Source organism: Platalea leucorodia (assembly GCF_965183815.1).
Source record: "Platalea leucorodia genome assembly, chromosome: 1".
In the NCBI taxonomy this organism is placed as follows: Eukaryota; Metazoa; Chordata; class Aves; order Pelecaniformes; family Threskiornithidae; genus Platalea; species Platalea leucorodia.
Genome location: NC_138823.1, coordinates 123,766,847 through 123,786,932, shown reverse-complemented (window position 1 = coordinate 123,786,932; position 20,086 = coordinate 123,766,847). Strand labels below are relative to the sequence as shown.

The following is a 20,086-nucleotide window of genomic DNA, read 5'->3' as shown; positions in this document are numbered from 1 at the left end:
TTAACTTGCTTGGAGAATTAGGTAACATCTCATTAGGAAGGTTGAAAGAGAAGTGATAGGCGGTGTTCCTAAATACGTTTGTATTACTGAGCAGCAGGGAAGGAAGGTTAAATCTTGTAAAGATTTCTATTCTCTGCCTGAACAATGAGTGCAGCAGCCCAGTGATGGGATTCTGTTGAATGACAGTGCTATTCTTGATAGGGCTATGGTAATTGTGTGGTAAAATAACGTTATATTATTATATTTTAGGCCAGGCTGATAATTATTAGCAAAAATATTGTAATATATGCAAAAACTCCTTATCTTTTATTCTCACATTCTTTAATTGGGAAAAACTAAGATTAATAACAGCCATTGAATAATTACAGGATTGAGCTGGAAAATAAGAATGCTTCTGGGTAGCAAAAGATATTTGAAGTTTAAAGTAAAAACTGTGGTGGCTGGATATTATATTTCATTGAACTGTCACTGGCGCTGATGAACTAGATGGTCCTTTTCTCTTCCTGAGTTCCTGCATCTCCATGCCAGACTATGGGATAAGAGGACACAGCAAGACAATGTTCTTTTTTATTGGAGAACAGGGTATTTTCAAATGAGAAGGTGGAACCAGCGACAAAAAAGCAGCAGTTTTATTCTGTATTTCATTAAAGTTATAACCACTTCACAATGGTCAAAGAGAGATGCAATTTTTGTTCTTTGCAGGGACAGAGATTTGAAAGTGGGAAGGCAGGTTTCCTTCATGGGGAAAAAAAAAAAAGATAAAAATAAATCCAGCCAACAGTCTCATTTTGTTCAGTTTTCCAGCAATGCAAATGTTTTCACATAATTCTGTTAGTGATGCAGTGTCTAGACTTCTCAGATGGTTTTAAAAAAACACAAACAAACCCTGGCATTAATTCTGAGAATCCTAAAAAGCTAAGTCATTATCACTGTGCTATAGCTCATGCAGTGATATGAAACCACAAATAGTCACTGAAGACCAGACTATGGAATCCTTGCTCATTTAGGACACATGGGTTAGCATTTACTCACATAAGATGTCCAATTTAATCTCCCTTCAGCAGGCTGCTGTGGTGTAAATGCTTACCAGCATATGCTGGTACAAGGATTCTGCAGTTTGGCTCTCACCTTGACTGAAGAGGCTCTGTGCCTTCTTAGGAGCACGGAGGTTGATGAAATAAGGAAAGCAATCTTTGATTCTTGCTACAGATATACATTCATATAAAAACAAAGCGAAACACCAAAAAGCAGCATTTGCACACTGATTTTATAAAAGACCTCTTCTTTAACATTTATTCCTTGCTCATTGCCCCTTGTCCTTAGTAAGCCTACTAATTATGAGTAAGTGTTGTTCAAGGTTTCCAAATCTACTGCAAACTTATATGTTAATGTCTCATTTTGTAAACTCTTTCCGATTTTCTTCATACCAGGAAACTTATTTGACGTTGATCAGGTTATCAACTGTTGTCAGTCTGTAAAATCTCACAGTACCCGTAGTGGCCAAGAGAGTTAACGTATATCCAGTAGCCACCTTTTAATCACAGCTGTGTTATTTTATAGGGAACTAGGCCTATAAATAGAACTGTACTTCAGGGTGGTTTCTTATACTTTCTGTTAATGATGACCTTCAGAATTTAAACAAAGTGTGTGGCCAGAGTCTTCTGGCGATGTAAATGAAGTTGTTTGGTCTTGCAAGAGGCACTCACTCTTTCAGGCACTGTCTCAGCTGAAATTCAGTAACTAATAGCCTGTGTAAGAGGTGCTTGCTATGTATCTCAGCTGTTAGGCACTTGCCTGACTCTGCATTAACCTGGGCCCAAGAAAGGCAGGCCAGAGGTTTACTAGGGCAAATGAAAAAATGGACATTACCTGTGCCATATTCTCAATGTAAAAGCTCCTGCAGATTCCCTGCAGGTCACTCAGTTCCACCTTTGATGAGTGAAACGTGTTATCCTACTACAACATGCTCCTTCACTCTGCCTGGTGCAGGCAGCTGCCTTCCTCTTGTTTTTTTCTTCCCAATGCCTGCCACTTTTATGGGTTTAGTGTTTGCTGCAGGCTCACCAGGAGTCTTGCTGGAGCCAGGCTGGAATACCCCACTGTTTGCAGATCTGTAAGAACTGATGTTGCTCTCTGAATTAAACATGATCCTTCTCACGGTTTCATTTTGTCCCCTCAACCCACCTCCTCATTGATTTGTTACCTCCTTTCATTTAACTCTGTGTAGTCATGGAGGGTAATATCTGAAAGGAGAGCAGAGGTGTAAGTGTATACTACTATTCACTCGTTTTCTAGCTATATATTTTTCCACATACTTAAGCAGTTTCAAAAAGGTAAAAACAAAAATCCCGTTGGACAAGGTGTGAGCAGAATTGTTAATGTAGCATATAGGCCAAATTGGTGCCCTGGTAAGTGCAGCGTGTATTGTAAAGCATGCATTATATTATAATACTGCAGATCCTCAGTGCTGAGAACATGCATTCTGTGTACTGTATGAAGAAAATAATAGTTTACAAACAAATTAAGAGCACGGTGCCACCAGCAATGTCTCTTTTGTCTTTCTGTAGTAGAAATTATCAGCTTTTAAAGGATCAGAGTGCCAAAAAAGCTCCCTTATACCCTCCAGATCCATCATCTGTGCCTGTAGAGTCACTATTCATTTTACTGTCAGAAATAAGCTGCTTCTACTTTTAGACCCACAAAGCCTGTACAGTTGTGGAAGAATGAACAATGTTTTCTTCTGCCTTGCACATACTTTGTTGAATGACGGATCACATTACAGCTCAAGAATCTTTAATCCTGATGGAAACATACGACAAAGAAAGAATGGATTTGGATTTTTCAGATTCTCTCATTTCAGTGCTTACAATACTAATATTTAGTAGAATTATCTGGGTACTGCTAAGCTGAGCGTGGGAGTCATGCTGTCTCTCTTTCACACTTACATGTGGATAAGGAACTTTAGTGAGTGTGGTTCATGGAGAAAATAAGTCTTGGTGATAGTCTTCTGACATAGATGTCTTCTTTGCTTGCCGTCTGCCTACTTCCAAGTTAACGTTAGTTTCTTGAGGTAGATGGGAAGCCGTATGCAGATTAAGTGCATCTACAGGATCTGTGGTCCCCATGGAACTACATCACTACAGAGTTGCTCAGCGAAGGGATGTCCTTAGAGCAGAATCTTCATCCCAGGTGGTCCTGAGCAGGGTAAATGTAAAATGTTTAACTTTTCTTGATTCTCACAATTTTTTCTGAAGCTCTTTCCCACCTCCCAGCATGGGCAGCACGCACTCCAACCCATCCAGAGCACACTGTTTTACGGAATAGCTAGGTAAAGCAGCAGGGGAACCCAGGGAGAGACGGAGACTCCAGTGGGCTCAGTGTATGCTGGGTACGAAAGCTACTGAAAAGCAATGTTCAGGAAGCTTTCTGCCAACAACCCACTGTGGATATTCATGACAAGAAATTCAACTCTTGCATTATCCAAGCCATTGATGTAAGTATTGACACTGACATTGTGCCTGAGCACCGTGTAATCTTTAGTGTATTTATCCTGTGAGATCAGAGAAATAGGATTATGTAGTTCATAAAGGAAAGAAATATATGTGAACTTGATTGAGCTAATGTCAGTTATAACAAAAATTAATCTGTCCTCCTTTTCCATTGTACTGTTAGTAAACAAAAAACTAAAGCAGCTTCTCAGCGCTAGGCTTCCCATGGTGAAAACAGATCCAACAGAGCAGACACTCCTGAATTCACGTGGTCTCAGCTGGGACTCCCTGTGCATGTGAGGGGACTTTAGATAAGTACTGAAGACCAATTGTGTATCTCTGAGAATTAAGCCCGAGTTGTCCTTTATAGTTTTGTAAGGTTTTTTACAGAAGCCTCAATGAATCCTTAAGTAAGAGTTTGGAGACTGAGAATCAGTTCCAAGCCCCAATAACATGTTCAATTGGTGCCCCGGTTCTCTTTTCTGAAATGATGAGGGTTTCTTTACATTCATAAAGAAAAATACATTAAATATGTTTGGGTATTCCACTGAAGGGCACAATGTGTGTACCTGTAATACAGACCAGTCTGCTGCTGTGTGGTCAAGGGCCAGTTGTTAAGCAGCAGTACTCTGTAGGGTTGAGCCTTGGCTAACTTTTACTAGGACCAAATTATTTGCCACAAAAACTGTGACTTCATTTATGCTATTGGTGGAACTAATTTGGCCCACATAATTTGTTTTAATTGTAGAGCTCTAAATGATTTAACCAAAAGATTGAACCACCATTACAGTGGACATTCAGACAAGCAGAGTATGTTATATACAGGGGAGAAGTCACATTCCTACAGTTCTTTAGGGAGTCTGGCAAGTAACTAGAAGGCTTTGGTCTCCAGCACTGTAAATCACCTGCTGTTTGGCTGAATTCAGTTAAAATTCATGCAAAAAAAATTAAACTGGGAGAGTATGGGGAGGTGTGAGTGTCTGGAAAGACTGCAAGCAGGGGTTGGCCAGGGCCACCAGTCACACTCAAGTCAACAGAAAAGTTTCTCCTAGAGATTGTGTAGCAGTGAAGAAAGCAACGTGAAGTAGTCTGGCAAGTAAGATCAGGATCTGCTTCAAGAGGAAAACAATAACAATAACGATAACAATAGAGGTAAGAAACTGCATGACTACCGAGAGCACTGCTTGCAGAGCTAGCAAAGACACCAGTTGATTCCTGAACGGTTTCAATTGTTGTGCTACAGAACTCAATGCCAAAGGATTTTGCAAAAAGTGGAGTAGTCTGAATTAAAAGGCAGTCGAATGATTTTATATCTGTGTATTAAAACTCATATGTGTTTGTGTGTAAGGTAAGGAAGGGAATGGCAGACAACTGCATCGTACAAGAGCCTGAGCGCTGATCTTCTGCTGGGTTCTGGGAAGAACTCTGAGGAAGTCCAAGTTGAATGAGGCCACTTTATTCTTTAAATTCACAGTTTTAATTGAAATCTATTTATTTTTATCTGAGTGAAGCTAGCCTGCATAGGTATTTAAAACCCTTGTAGGTCTTTGCAGAACTGTAAGAATGAGTGCTTCAGGTTAATGTTAAATATTGACACATTTAGAACAATGCTACACAGCAGATGTCATCCCAACATGTGACGGCAACATTACAAAGCAGAATGAATGAAGCGGAAGCAGCTCTGGAACACCCTGCTGTAACATTCTCATTAGCTCCTAATCCGTAAGGCAGGAGAATAGCCCAACTGTACTGAGCACAATAGGGATAGTTGGCCTAATGTCTTTGGTGGGTTAGCATTCATAAAAAACTATTGAATTCAATTCTCTTTCTGAAGAACAAGGAAAAGGAGCTGCAGAAAATCATGGCCTGATACAGGCACACAGACACTGGGGACATTCCCGTCTCTTTGCTCAAGTTAAGGAAAACAGTGAATTTTAGCAACAATATTGTAATGGCTTTCAATACAGTATGCTACTCATATTGCAAGTATGCATTCTATGTCACCTATGTTCCTCACTGATTTTTTTTTTTCTATAGAAAACAATGTAATTGAAGGGGTTTTTTTTTTGTTTTACTTGAATGAAGACTTTAGAATTTAGCTGCGGGATTCTTAAATATGCTGTTCTCATTCCCTAAGACCTTTCTCCAGCATTGCTGCAGAGCCTGCACCCCACTATGCAATTCCGTAATGCATGTTTGTGACAGGCATATCAAACCATCCAGTTAGTTTAGAATTGAGGTGAGAGAGTGCTTTAAATGTAAATTTTACTATAAACAGCGGAATAAAATCTCGCAAGCACTTCCTAGCTCTGCCAGGAAGCCGAGCTATATTTAACTCATTTTAAAATTCATCAAATACATTCTGGGCTGATTCAGATCTTCGGTGTGTCTTTGAAGATAACATGTAGTGGAAGTGTCATACAGTCAGTTGTGGGACTGGGCACATTCTGAGATTCTTGTCAGTAAAGACATGCAGTTAGGACTGGATTGTTGAAAGAAAAGTACATATAGATCTGACGACTTAATATTGATACTTTATTTGAAGATTTGAACAATATCTGTTGCATTCAGTTCAAGAGCTTTTTAAGAAGTGCTGTATATAAAGAGATTAGTCCCATACCAATGGCAAAATTTGCATGCACTTGTGAATTTAAAAAAAGATTGTCTTGTAGTGCTTGGGAGAGACAGTATTTTAGAGAAGCTAATACAAAGTGTTGCTATAATAATAATTTGCAGAAGTTTCAAAATGCATAGAAAAGATGCCTGGATATTAAGAATAAGCCATAAGAATTTAGCTAGGGATTCTGTGTACAAAAGGAGAAACTCCCAGGTATATTTTCCTCTTCCTTTAATTTTCCTGTCTGGGATTGCACCTCCCTACAGCTTTGTATCCCTGTAAACTCAATGGCTGTTATTGATAGGGTTAAATATAGACTGGAATAAACCCGTCAGATTTCATACTTCATTGTTTGTAGGCATCATTAGATAAGATCAATAAGATTCCAAAAGATTGTTTAGACTGTTTTTGTACCTGTAACCACTATATGTATGCTGCTATCGTGTCTCTACTGGGTTTTTTTCATAAGTACAAATAGGAGTATCTCAGTTTTAGAAGCCATGTGAACAATCTGAATCTGTCAGCAAGATATTTGCTGTTGCGTATATTCAGATATGACCTGACTTTGAAGTTCAAGATTATGATTTTTAATAGCTAGGTAATTCCTACCATTATCTAAAATCCATAATTAAAAGAAATAATAGGCTATACACTAATCAACAAACTCTAAACAGGAAATTGAAAGTGTCATGCTTTTAATATGGTTTTATGCATCTTGATTGTGGTTTTCTAATGTTCATTTGCCTTTGATGTGTTCTAGTACATGACTGCTGCTGCACCTATGCAAGGGACCTACATTCCCCAGTACACTCCGGTGCCTCCAACAGCTGTCCCTATTGAAGTAAGTGTATCTCCATCCATGAAAGTAGAGTGAAGGGGTAGCAGAACTCTTATCTATTATGCCTCCTTGAACCTGTTGTTTGAAAGAGGCCTAAAGTTACTTTATGGAATGTGGCTGGAAGCTTCCAGCTTTTAAAAGTAGGACTGCACATTTCTTTCTCTTTTTCTTTTTTCCTTCTTTCTTTCTTTCTTTCTTTCTTCCCCCCTCCCCTCCCCCCCCCCCCTTTCATTATTTGCAAGGGCTCTTGTTTAGCATTTGTTTTCTTGTACAGCAGGCCATGGAATAAAACATCAATGATTATGACTATTTTTTCCCCATTTACTTGGGAGGGAGATGGGAAGAGACAGGAAAACAAACCCAGCAGGCAGACCACGAACCCAAAAGAGATTCCAAGAAGAGAAGGCTGCAAGAGGGTTTGATGCGGTCCTTAGCAAGTATAGGTAATTGCTGAAACATTTAGCCACCAGAAAAAGTGATTGAGCAATGGAAACCTTCCTCTTGTATATACAGACGTGGAGGATGCTGCACTGACTGAGTGCTTTTCATCCTTGAGGAAGGATTCGCTCCCTCCCTCCTTGGGGCTGAGTCATGCTGATGACAGTCTAATGAGTAAGTATTTACTCAACCCTGTAGACCACAAGCTGCCGGGAGAGCGTCAGCTTGGCCTCCACTTCTGTGAAGCTTCTTAAGGGCCACTGAGCACAGCGAGAGGAGGGAGCCTTGGCATCCTCTTCCCTGTGTGCTTCTCTTTGGTGTACCCTCTTTTATTAATAACTTCTCCCCTACTCTGGGGTAATGCGAGGAGTGCCATGGTCTCTGTACTTATGTCTTCGGCTGTGTGGACTTTGGAGTTTGTGCTGTTACTGCTCTGTGCTTTGAGGATGCTGAGTTAGTGGTACTGTTGGCATGGCTCCACCAGCAGTCAAGTGGACTCATCCTGGTTTCTCCCAGTTCTTTGCAATTGCTGAGATTCCCAAATGAGGTCCCACAGGAAACACTGCTACTGTTCTGTCACACTGAGCTGGTCATGTTTTAGTCTTTTTTGCCTTGGGATGATTTTGCCCTAAACTTGTTTGTTTACAAACGGGCCATGGGTGCCTCTTTTCAGTTGCCATTCTTAGGTATTGAACTGGGCAGATACAAATCCAAATTAAAAGGAGATGGTGGGATGGAGAGTGGCTCATACAGCAGTACTGGCTGCATACTGTGCTGATCAGTGTGAATGAGAAATTAAGTTAATTCTTCCTGACCCCTCCTCCCCATCACCCACTGGTGATGCTAAAGTAACATGACGTCATAATTATCTACTATAATAATAAAAATATTATCTGAATATATAGCTTGTCTTGCTCTGATCCACTGATGATGACTATTGTTAATGTTTATCTGTATTCATGTAGCATCATGAACCAGGACCCTACTATGCTGGATACTCCACAAGCAGAGACCAAAAAATACAATCTCTGCCCCAGAGAGCTTACAATCTCAAGATGAGATGGACAAAAAGAGAAGGAGAAAGACAAGGAAGTAGATAGAAAAAGATAACACTGACAGACTGTTAAGCAATAGATATGAAGAATTTCTGAAAAATGAAACTGACACTTTTAAGAGATAATTTAAAATAAACTACCTGTTGTTTACCCAAGACTCAAATGAAAACAAAGCAAGTGCTTTGTGCTCCCTCTTCTGGCTCTGTTGTGTGCAATACAGTAATAAAGCATGTTCCCTGAAGAGATCTGCTAGTGTTATTCATGTGACCAACGCAGCAAGCATGAGAGCAAAGGAAAGAAAATATAGCTTACTTTGAAAGCATACAAAAATACTTAAAAATAATATTATTCAGAGCATCTAAATAGGATAAGAAATAGTGCATAATTTTAAATTCATACGTATCATCTTTTGTGTGTTTACTTGTCTATTTTTTGCAAACCTATAAATAAATCAAAACTTCATTGGAGCTTTGACTTAACAGATAAAAGTCTTCAATGTGAAGTAAATTTATTTTTGAAGGGAATATGCATATAAGCAATGTGTAGAGGAGTGCAGTGTTTTTCTAAGGTAGCTAAAATTCTGTTGGATGTGTAGTAAAGCAGAGAGTGATAGGCCTAGATTCTGCCTTTATAGCATTGCAAATCAAACAAAATAAATGTGAACTCACTGTGAAGTTGGAGTAGGTAAGTGAAAATTAAAAGAGCCATACACATGTTGTAAAAAAGACAAGAGGTAAAACCCAGACTCCACTGAAGTCAGAAGTTTTGCCTCTGGCTTTGAATGGGCAGGGGACTGCCCTCAAAGATGGAGGTATTTTCCACTGCAGCCTGTGAGAGCAAAGTACTACAGGGGCTGGTACACTAAGGAAGCTTCTTGTTGCTGGATTAGCTCTCTAAAACTGATGGAGTTTGTTGTGTTAGGTTGTGATTCTGCTATCTCAAACTCTCTCGAACTCTAGAGAAATACAGGAATGGTGAGCTGGTGCTGAGCTCTTTTATGTAGTTCACTGCAGTGAGTAAAATTAGTAAGTTTTTCATTTTCTTGTTTGATTCCCTAGGGTGTTGTTGCTGATACTTCTCCACAGACAGTAGCATCTTCATCACAGGAAGCCAGTGGTCAACAGCAACAGATGACAGTGGAAACATCCAGTGAACATGCGCCTGCATATTCTTACCAACAGTCTAAGTAAGTAGGCATACGCTTTGTAACCAGAAGGTTTTGTTTCTTGATTATAGCGGGCCAAATTCTGCTCCCTATTTCAGCAATATAAATTCTGAGTAGCTTCGTTAAGTTCAGATGAATTCTGCATATATAGCAGTGTAATTACCAAAAGGTTTTGGCTGATGGCCTCACCTTGGCAAAATATCCTTGAGTTCCTGCCTGCAATGATATGCTCTCTAACTCTCTGCTGCTTTGCTGGACTCAGAAGGATCTCGACAACTGTATTAACAATCATCACGCTGGGCTAAAGCAGCATCTGGTGTCAGAGGTTAAAAAGAGGGCTTAGATTTTGCAGTGGTGAAAATATTGGCATGGTACACATGTAAAGGTTTCTTTCTGAAAGTGTAGCTAGTGAAGCAGTATAAATTGCCCCAAGGTGGTATTTGTGATTGTGCAAAATTGGTGCCACGCAGACACTGTGTGGGCAGGAACTGGCAATGGACAAAGAAGGCACAAGAAAGGGACGGGGAGTAGCACCGCTCTGTCTTTCTCCTGTCCTCTGCTCCCTTTGTTTGCTTCCCATAGAATACCTTGGAAAATTCAAAATTTATACACTGATAGCTGGATCTAGAACTCCTAAAGAGTCCCTTCATCTTCAGAATAATCCTGAAACACTCCTTCTCTTTGCCACAATAAAACTGGTCCTCACAAAGGGAAGGTTATGTAGCGACAGGGTGCTCACTGGGACCGATCAATGTTGGACAGATTCTAGGAAGGAGCCCAAACCCAGTCCTTGATTAATACATGTATATTGAGCACCAGCATCACTGTGAAAAGAGAATTACATGTGTTTTATGTTGGAGAAGGAAGTAGACAAATAGTCAGACAAGAAATATGTTAGATATGTCAGTCAATGCATCATGACATAGTACTTATACAGGCATAAGATATGAGCTGGTATAGGAAAGATTAGAATTATACCAATCTGTCAATTGCTTTACTTCATTTTTGACCTCTGGAAGTGGAAGATGCATTTATTTGTCTAACATATGAGTAACAAATGGTTTCAGATCACAGAATGCTCCTTTTTGACCGCCATAAAACATAAGACCTCACTATTTCTTATGTCGTGCCCATATTTGTCTATATGTACATATTACAAAAGCAATTGATCACACGCTTTTTGTTGATGCACCCAATCGGAGACACAGTGTATGCATGTGTATCCTTTCTAGCCATCAGTCTCTCCAGTACCTGTAAATAAATGATGGCAAAATATTTATAGAATAAATAGAGCAAAAAGAATAGAGCAAAGAGAGAAATATATGCGACCGTACCGTCCTGTTGGCTTGTTTTAGTGACTGTCTTCTGTAGGAGTTTGGATCTGGCCATTCCCGTGTTCCAGTTCCCTTTCACTTAAGTCTAAAAGCAGAAGGACTTAGGTTCAGAAGCCCTCATAAGGTAGCTGTGAGCAGCAGATTCTGGCATTTTCCCACACAGGAGGAAAGTACATTGCAATTCTTTATTGAAATGGGTGCTGTGTTTCTTGCCAGTGTGGTGAATTCCCACCTTCTCTGAGAATGAGGTCTCTCATCTTTCCTTGTCAGCTACTGCTTTGTTGCAATGACGGATACACTTCTAATGGCACTGGCACTTACATTCAGAGGAATTTCTTTTTTAATCACACAGGCAGATCCACTACAGATTTTTTATTATGATTATTTCAGTATTTTTTTCTGAAATGTGCCCTCTATTTATATCTGCCAGTTGCGGGCAGAAATGCAAAGTGTGGGAAGCTGCAGAAACAAACCAAAATATACACAATCTCTGTCTTAAAAAAAACAACTTCTGCCAGAATATTTCAGTAACCTTTAATATAAAACCAAGTGAAGTTATTTTGTAATTTAAATGTGATTTTATTAATCTGGTCTTCGAAGGGCACGTTTATTAATAGCAAGCATCATGCCCAATACACAACAGCTGTTTTCAAAGCGAGATGAGAGGAAGCAATTAACATGACCGAACAATGATTTTGTCAGATATAGGCAAAGAAAAAGGCAGACACTATAAAATTATTTCATAGGAGCTGATCAGTCAGGAGAAAAGTTATAACAGTATATTTCATTATATTTATTTTCTTTGCAACAATCATGAAATTGCAGGCAACGAAGGAGAGGCAATGTACTCAGAATGAACTGGGTGGTATAAGGACTCTGTACTCTCTTTGTAAGTAAAAATAAACCACGAGACTTAAATTTTAAGTTCCATATTTTAATCAGCCTACATGTTCTTCTATTTAATATGCTGGCTGCTGTACTTGAGGATCCCACCCATAGATGTTCAGAAATGATAACTTCACGTCAAAAACCTGGCTACCTATTGTGCAGCAGTGTAGGAGAAACAGCCCTCGGTTTCTGAGCAGAGGACTCGACTTTATGAGGAAATTACCTTAATTATTTTAGACCCATATTCCCTTTTTTCCTTGTGAATCTTTAATTTTGCACATAAAAGTGTGAAGTCTGTGAAGTGGAGATAAATTGAGGTCCTTCCGCCTGAAAAGTGCACTCTCTTACCTCTAAGCAAAACTCTGCTGGACAACGTACTCTGATTTTAAATGTGGAAAGAATTACATTTTTCTGGAGCCTTTTGTGGGCAAACTCAATGCCAGGTTAGATTAGAGAGTGTGTGCTGTGACCCTTCAGTGGAATTGGTCTTTCACACATATGGTGGCCTCTCAACCCAGAGGGCAGTAAAACCTCAGGAGGTGAGCATCCAACTGGAGTACTCCTACTGGAAGTTATGCATAGAAAACCCTAAGAAAATAATTCATCCTTGCTTTCCACATAAATCTGTTGTTACATTCAAAATACTAATTTTCAGGCTTCACACAATGGAAAAGTCCTTTGGTAAATTTAATACTTTAAGTTAGTGTTATGTTTACCATCCCAGAGAAGTAGCTCTGTGGCAAATGTTGTATCACAATTTAACTCCTAATATTATAATTAATTTAAAGCTAAGCAAGGCAAATGCATTAATACTTGCAAAAGGAAAGGTGCTGGATATTCTTGTGTTGAACTTTGGTTGGAAAAGGATTTTTTCCATGCAAGTTTTGAGGACTGTAGGAGAAGTAATAGCTAACCCTTACTGGTAGCCCTAGACATGAAACAGGCACACATTCTATGTCTCCCCAAAGATCTCATATAGTCTTGCTAAGATAAGTTTGATGTGACATATCTTTAAATGACATGAAACCTCAAAACCACAAAATGAGAGTTATCTTCCGTAAGAAAAAGGCTGATAGTATAGCTTATTCCCTGTGCTAAGTTTAGAAAGATTTGACACTATATGATCAAAAATTATATTTTTCTAATTAATATTATCTTTAATGTTTCTACTGAGTTAGCCATAACCGGCTCATTAAGCACACTGCTCCACAGTCTAACTGTTCTTGCCATCAGAAAATGTGTTCTTTTTAGCAAATTGGATGTATCCTTTTATTGAATTTTATCCTTCATTTTGATATTAGTGTCCAAAATAAACAGTGCCACTTATTATTATGAAAATATTCACTCTTTTATTGTATTGCTCTTGAAATATTTACACAGTGTTAAGCCACGTATTCATCTCATTTCAGTGTAGTTAGACTGCCCATTAAGTGTAGCATTAACAAGAGTAAATTTGTCTGCTTAGGATGTGTTAACGTCCCCAAAGCAGGAGTTCCCTATTTCTGCCTGACTATTTTCAGCTTAGTGGCGGTATCATATTTAAACAGCTGCAAAGTTAGTTTAGCTTGGATAACTTTTAAAGGGAACTGGGTGGAAAAAAGGAGAGGAGCCTATTTCAAAGTTGTTTTGACTTAATGACCACTTTAATTCAATTGTTTTTACAGACAATAAACAGGACTGAAGAATGTCGGTCTGCAATCTTTGCCTTGAATGGAGAAACTTCACTGAACAAGAAGTTGGCTTCCAGTTTGCACAGGCGTCAGATGAATGCTTTTTTTTTTCTACCTTTCCCAACGAAAACAAAACAGTGTTTTTATGTGCTGTGCAAATGGTTCCGTCATGTAGTCTGACAATTTTATTTTTGCTATAATTTTTTTTTTTTAAACTAAAGAAAAAACCCAGAAGAAAAATGCTGGGTTGACATTTCATCTGGACGAACATTTGAATTCAGAATTTACCTGGAGGTGTAGCTAGATTTTTTTCTTTTTTTTTAACAGAAAAACTGATGATGTCAAGAGGGAGCAAGTTGAGATGAAAACCAATTGTCTTCCTCAAAAATTAAGCTACTCTTTTTCTCTCATTTTATTTTTCTTCTTGTTTTAAATCTAGAGTGTTTTTTGGTTTTTGGTTTTTTGGTTTTTTTTAAAGAAATGTTTAGGTAAGGTTTATCTTGAATCTTAATTGCCTTAATTTTAAGGACGTCAAAGGCTCTCAAGGCAAGCTGTCAACGTCTTGTTAGAAAACCCGAGAATGAATTGAAACTGCTCACACCGGTGCTGGTGCAGAAGTTTAATAGACTGAGTTTTTGGGGTGAACAAAAAATAAACTGTACAGTTTAAAAGAAAATGATTTTCTTCTTTTGAAGAAAAGTTGATGATAAAGGAACTGTGGCAACTGAAAGGATTGGAAAAATGCTGGGACTTTTATGAACTTTGTCTTAAGTGTTGACAGAAAAAAATCTAGAAGGCTAAAGCATTTTACAGTAAAGTTATTGAATTGAGAAAAAAACTTGCTGCATTATAGAGAATGCAGGGTTTTTTTCTTGCAGAATGCAGATTTTTTTATTTACAAAGCGTGATCGCTAGCAAAAGCATTAGTGCTTTTTATCTGCAGTCTTTTTTATGAGCTTTAAGAAGTTTTTAGTCTGCTTTGCTTGTCACATTGCAAAAACCTAGCTTAAGAGCATTAAAAAAAAACTTAAGTAGATAGGAGCTTATGGTCAAAAAAGTGCAAAAAAAGCAATAGATAGAAGAAATTGTTGACAATTTCTGTAGTCTTTCCTAGTTGTGAACAAATGCAGCCTATGGATGGCCTATTTTATACCAAAGATGAAGTGACACCCTAACGCAGTCCAGAAGATAGAGGTTTTTTCTTTTTTTATCTTTATTTGACCTACATGGCCGGACCAGTTCTTACTTTCTTGTTTGTTTAAACTATCTTCCACTGGTGTTTTACATACTGCATATGTTTATAGTGGAAATTTCAGAATAGTTGGTATTAGAAGCTTGTTGATGGTGTGCTTTGGAGAACATCCCAAAGCAAGAGGGAGTGGGTTACCAACTAATCTGTCCAGGTGGGCTTTAATTTTGATGAGTTTTTCTGTTAAATTGCCTGATCTTTGGTATTTCTACTGAAACAACAGTCTTCCTTCTGAATTCCAACATACCGCAGATTCATTTCTTCACCTCAGTCTTTGTCATCGTCCAGCATGCATAGCCACCTTAATTCTGCGTTTGTTTTTCAGTGGTGCGTTTGAACTGCCAGTTAGATGCAAGAGAAAGCAAACTTGATCTTTGTTCTCATTTTAGCTCTCCCATACAAGCAGAAATGTTGAAAATGACTTACTATTGTCATGCAGGCAGGAAGTTAAAAATTATTCTTCTCTGCTATGATTTCTGTTGTCTTAATATGTTGGCTGACAATCACTAATTAGTATGATTAGGCAAAAAAAGACACTAAATTGAAACCTGTTTTAGGAACAACACCTATTTTCCATAGAGAAATCTTGATTATAGCCCTTACTTTTTTCCAAACAAACAAACAAAAAAGGTGAGAAGCAAGTCAAAAGATGATTTTTTTCCTTAAGGAGGCAGAAGAGAAGCAGCATTTAAATATATACATACATGCACATATATCTATATGTAAAAATTAAACCAAACATTTTTTAACTTTCCTCCATCCAGAAGAGAGGGGAAGCTTCATCACATTTATTGTGGTGCATTAGAGACAGGGTATCCGTTAAAAATAATGAAATTAAAACATATATATTGGATCAATCTGATTCAGCTGTCCAATTCTAAAAAGAGATCTGTGTTTCCCTAACCTGACTTTTCTGGGGAAAAGAACACAATTATTTTTTTAAATTGATAAAACCAGATCGTATTTTTTAACATAGTGGGGGGGAGGGGGTTTCCCAAGTAAATGGCTGCTAGATATGCAACATAGAAAAGAGAGAAATGGGAGTTCACGTGGTTCTTCACCATAGGAAGAGGGCCTGATTTTCAGAAGTGGTAAAACTTCTGCTTTCTCCAGAGTAGTTGTTGATATTCAACGCTTCTGAAAACCAGATGATGCCAAAGTAAAAGAACAACAACATCCACAATATGTTTTCAATTCAGAAAAAAAAAATCTCTTTCTGTTTCACATGCTGTCTCATTACGTTTTGAGAGTGGCACTTGAATTTTGTCCTTGGATAAAGGTTCCCTCTTTCTTTGGAGGGCATATGAGGGGAAAAAATCAATCTAGCCTTATTTTCTTCCTTTCTACACATACTCTCTTTCTGTCTCTCTCTGAATTCTTTGTACAAATAGAGATAACCCCAGGCACAAGTCAGTTAAATATGAAATAAACACATTTGTTTCTGTGTTAGTTCTAATGTGACACACAAAAAGTCTCATTTACTATCAACAATGAGGCTACAAGGTAGCTACCATGTGGCTGATGAATATGCTGAGGTACCTTCTTGTTTCTATTCAGAACTCTGCTGCTTTATTTATACATTCAGAAACATTTTTCTTATTTTTTTCAGCAAAGAGAGTTAAACAATCTCAGTGTTTTTTATTAAGCTAGACAGGCAACACGATATCACGATGCCTGTCACTTTAAAGTGTTTCAAGTGCATTCTGTATTAGAATTGTTCCTTTTTTTTTCCATGCTATAATGTTTAATAGTGTTTGAAATCAAAAGAAACAAAGCAAAGAAGTAGAGGAAGAAGAGGAAGGAAAATGGATCCCTTAAATTAAATACAATTGATCATCCTACTGATCCTCAAAAAAACAGTGAACTGGTAATTGAAAGTCTAGGAATTATAAACAATGTGAGCCTTGAGTATAAACAGTCATAGATCATAAGGTAAGAAAAAAACTTATTTGGAACATACAAAAAGCTCAGAAAGTGGTAACTTATTTGTAAAAGTTAAAGATGAGATGAAAGAGAACAGTGGAAGAGCAACACACTTGCTGCATGGGTGTTGTCTTAGGACAGGAATACTTGGTGGCCTCTGAAATCTAAAACTGGTTTTCTTTATGTTCTGGCTAATAAGATTTTTTGGATGGTTTATTATTATTATCTGTTTGAGTTTCTGTTTTCTTTTTTTTTTCTTTTTTTGAAGACCTGAATTTGTAAAGTCACTATCTATGTCTGTCTTACCAATTTAGCTTTAAATTTAATCAGGAGAGTTCCTGAAAGGTTGCAGAAACAACTCTAGAAGTCTAAGGCAATGGTGCCTGGCCCAGAGGTCTAGAAGTAGCATCAAATCCATAAGCTGAACTGCGTATGTACTTTCCATCACACCTGAATTCTTGTAAATAGTCAAATCTGGATGTTCAGGTTTGGTATTTTTGTTTTTACCTTAAAAGATAAATACAGAAAGGGTGTCAGAAAAATATGAATTATGGCTAGAAAATTCTGAATACCTGGGCTTGTCGCTTAACATTGAGTAAAAAAATGGAAACAGTGAAACTGAAGAGAGTATTATATTTGCAGGTGCTGACCCGAGCGTAGATCAGGGCACTGAATCTCACTGTTCCCAGTGAGATTGCTGAGGGACTCTTCTTCCTATCTGGCTCTGCTGCTGGTTTTGTAAGCACTTTTCACCTGTGACAGTCAGGCCTCAAATTGTGAATGTCCTCTTATTGCCTTCCAGTGAAACAGACTCTTGAAATGTCCTTGTGCTTACTTGTATAGTTCTGTTTACCAAGAGACTGCCTTGGTTGTGTTGGTCAAGAAATCCACTGTAATGCAGAATGAGGCATATTTGAGAGCAATTGCATCACATTGTATCATCTTCTGCTATGGATGCATGCCCAACTGTGGAAGATAAAGGCTGGTGATTAGAGAAGTGAGGGCTTAAACTTTCAATGGGCAATGGGCTGAAGCATTCGAATGGATTTTTACTCAAGTAAAAATCAAATGGAGGGTATTATTTATGTATGTATGTGTACCAAAACTCAGCAAATTTGAGGAAGCCTGCATTGTAATAAAGTTTATTTTTAATATGTCATAGTATTTGGATCTATATTATGTTGTTTATGGTACTGAAGGATGAGACTGATACTAAGTGTTTAACAAATTGCCATGCTTCATGATTTTAAGCTTGATGGTGCTCCTCAAGCCACTTCATTTTAATGCTGAGGTTGACATGAGCAAAACAGGTTTAGGCAGACTCACTGGACTCCACCTATAGCAAGAGTCATGCTAAAGAGTGATAATGTGCTTAAAGTAATGAATCAATCCATTTTTAGTGATGAGACCAAATGTGGTAGTTGAAGATAGTAATGTTTGATACATATATGGTCAACATTTCGTTTCAAAACTTTATTTAACATGAAATTGGTCCAGATATAAAAGAAGTGCCCTAGGGTAAGGGATTTTCCTGGTCTTTCTCGGTAGCCCACGTGAACTAAGGAAACAGTCACGGTGTGATGGAAATGCAAAACAGAAAACAACAAAAATGCTGACATTTGGTGTATTGGTCTTTTCTGTTTAATGACAATTGACTCTAGTAATGACGATTCCTTTCATTTCTAATATGCATACACACAATCATGCACGCACACTTTCTCAGAAGGAGGGCTGAGTGAGCAGCAGACTTCTCCTCTCCCTCAGTGGAGCAGATTTCTAGAATCTCAGCAAGCAGCAAAGATGCAATGTAAGGAGAGTTATTTTCCCCTCAAAAAGAGCACCAACTTGTTCTATATTGCTCCTGTCACCCAAATAGGCTAGAGCGCTGTATGTACCCCAGAGATTTATTCACCTTTGTGCCTCAAAGCAGGCAGAAAAGACCCTTTCTTCTCCCCTTTATTAACATGCTCTTTGTTAAAATTAAACAGAAAACGATGAGAGAAAAGCTGTAAAAGAATAAATCCCAGTGTTGGTTTAGCTTTCCATGATGAGTAAAATTCTTGTGTTCATTTCAGTTGTTCAGTTCAGTTGTTAATTCCCCAACAGTGACAGCTGAGTTCTTTCACCTTAATAAAAATGTGTAATGAAGTGAAAAATGTCAGCCTTTGACAGGTTCACAAATCCATTTTTCCTTGTAGGGCCAAAGCCTGCAAGGTGTAAGCACCTTCCAAGATCTGGATCTGTTGTCCTTAAGAGAATATCTGCCCAACATTAATTTTCTGCCTTTTAAGTGTCTTTCTCTTGGATAATAATTTTATGAATTTGGCAAAATTTACAGTCAGTTATATTTTTAAAAGCCCAAAAATGCAGCCTAGAGAAGAGAACATGATGTTTATGTAACTAAAGTATTATTAAATATGCTGTATTCCAGAGTGGAAGAAAATTCTACTATCTTTTGGAGGCAAAATAATTTTATGTAAAACCAGGAAGCGTACAGAATTCATATAGGAATTTTAAATTGTTTTCCTTTTTAAAGGAGAATGAACAGATTCTGTCTGTAAGAAAAATCAAAGCAGCTTTGAAAGCAGATGAACTTCCTATCAAGAAAACATGCATCACACAAATGGGGCAGAGGTTCTTTAAAGCCCTTACAGACCTCACTGTAGCCAAAATGTAGAATACAGAACCTCTGTGATACATTAAATTATGAATCTTATTTATATGGGCATCTGTGTGCCGATGTCTCAGAATGTCTTTGAAAGATCTGTACTGCTATGATTTTTTTTTCGATGTTTTCCATTTGTACCACAATCCTAATAGCTGCCATTTTCCCACTCCTGGGGCTTTCTGTAGATCAGTGGATGTTAGGTTTAAACTTCTGTTTTCTTTGATGAAGCTTTCAATAAAAAAATAAAGAAAAGAGCTGGGTGACTGTGTTCTTATGGCACCTTTCTGCAGAGGCTTCCTGAGGCCGTGGCTCTTGCGCTAAGCACAGAGGGAGCAGAAAGGCTTTGCAGCAAAGTCTGCCTCCTCCGCGTCTTCACCAAATGGAAGGAAAGAATCGGAAAGACAGGATGGCTCTGTTGCCCTGTCAGCAGCACAACCACCCATGTGTTAGGAGGTGAAATACAGGAGAAAGTGTTTAATACTAGCAGGTATCTGCTGTCCGGGCTCTCAGTTGTGCTCACCTGCTAGAAGAACATTGCCTCTATTTCCGGGGCTTATTTTAAAGAGTGACTGCCGGGCAAAAGTTGCCATGTGGAAGACAGAAAAACTTTATTTACGGAATAAGTACAGCCTAGGCAGTGGTAGTGCAAGCCATACTTCATCTTGAAAGGGAACTGGAAAGTCAATTGCCTCGTCGGCCTCATCTCACAGGGAACGAGAAAGCTATTTGGCACACTTTCCCAATGACCACTCC

At 38.3% G+C, this 20,086-nt stretch overlaps 1 protein-coding gene across 4 annotated transcripts in view; it reads left to right on the top strand.

Annotated features, from left to right (window-relative positions):
• The window catches only part of RBMS3 (RNA binding motif single stranded interacting protein 3), a gene marked incomplete at both ends in the record, with an annotated part of 445,352 nt that extends 435,726 nt beyond the window's left edge, over window positions 1-9,626 (top strand). For all 4 annotated transcript variants that reach the window (XM_082306039.1, XM_082306038.1, XM_082306037.1 and 1 more), the window contains 2 exons: window positions 6,866-6,946; window positions 9,495-9,626. In XM_082306039.1, the coding sequence (XP_082162165.1) occupies window positions 6,866-6,946; window positions 9,495-9,626 (213 nt within the window). The remainder of the gene's footprint in view (window positions 1-6,865; window positions 6,947-9,494) is intronic.
• Window positions 9,627-20,086: the final 10,460 nt, after the last annotated feature.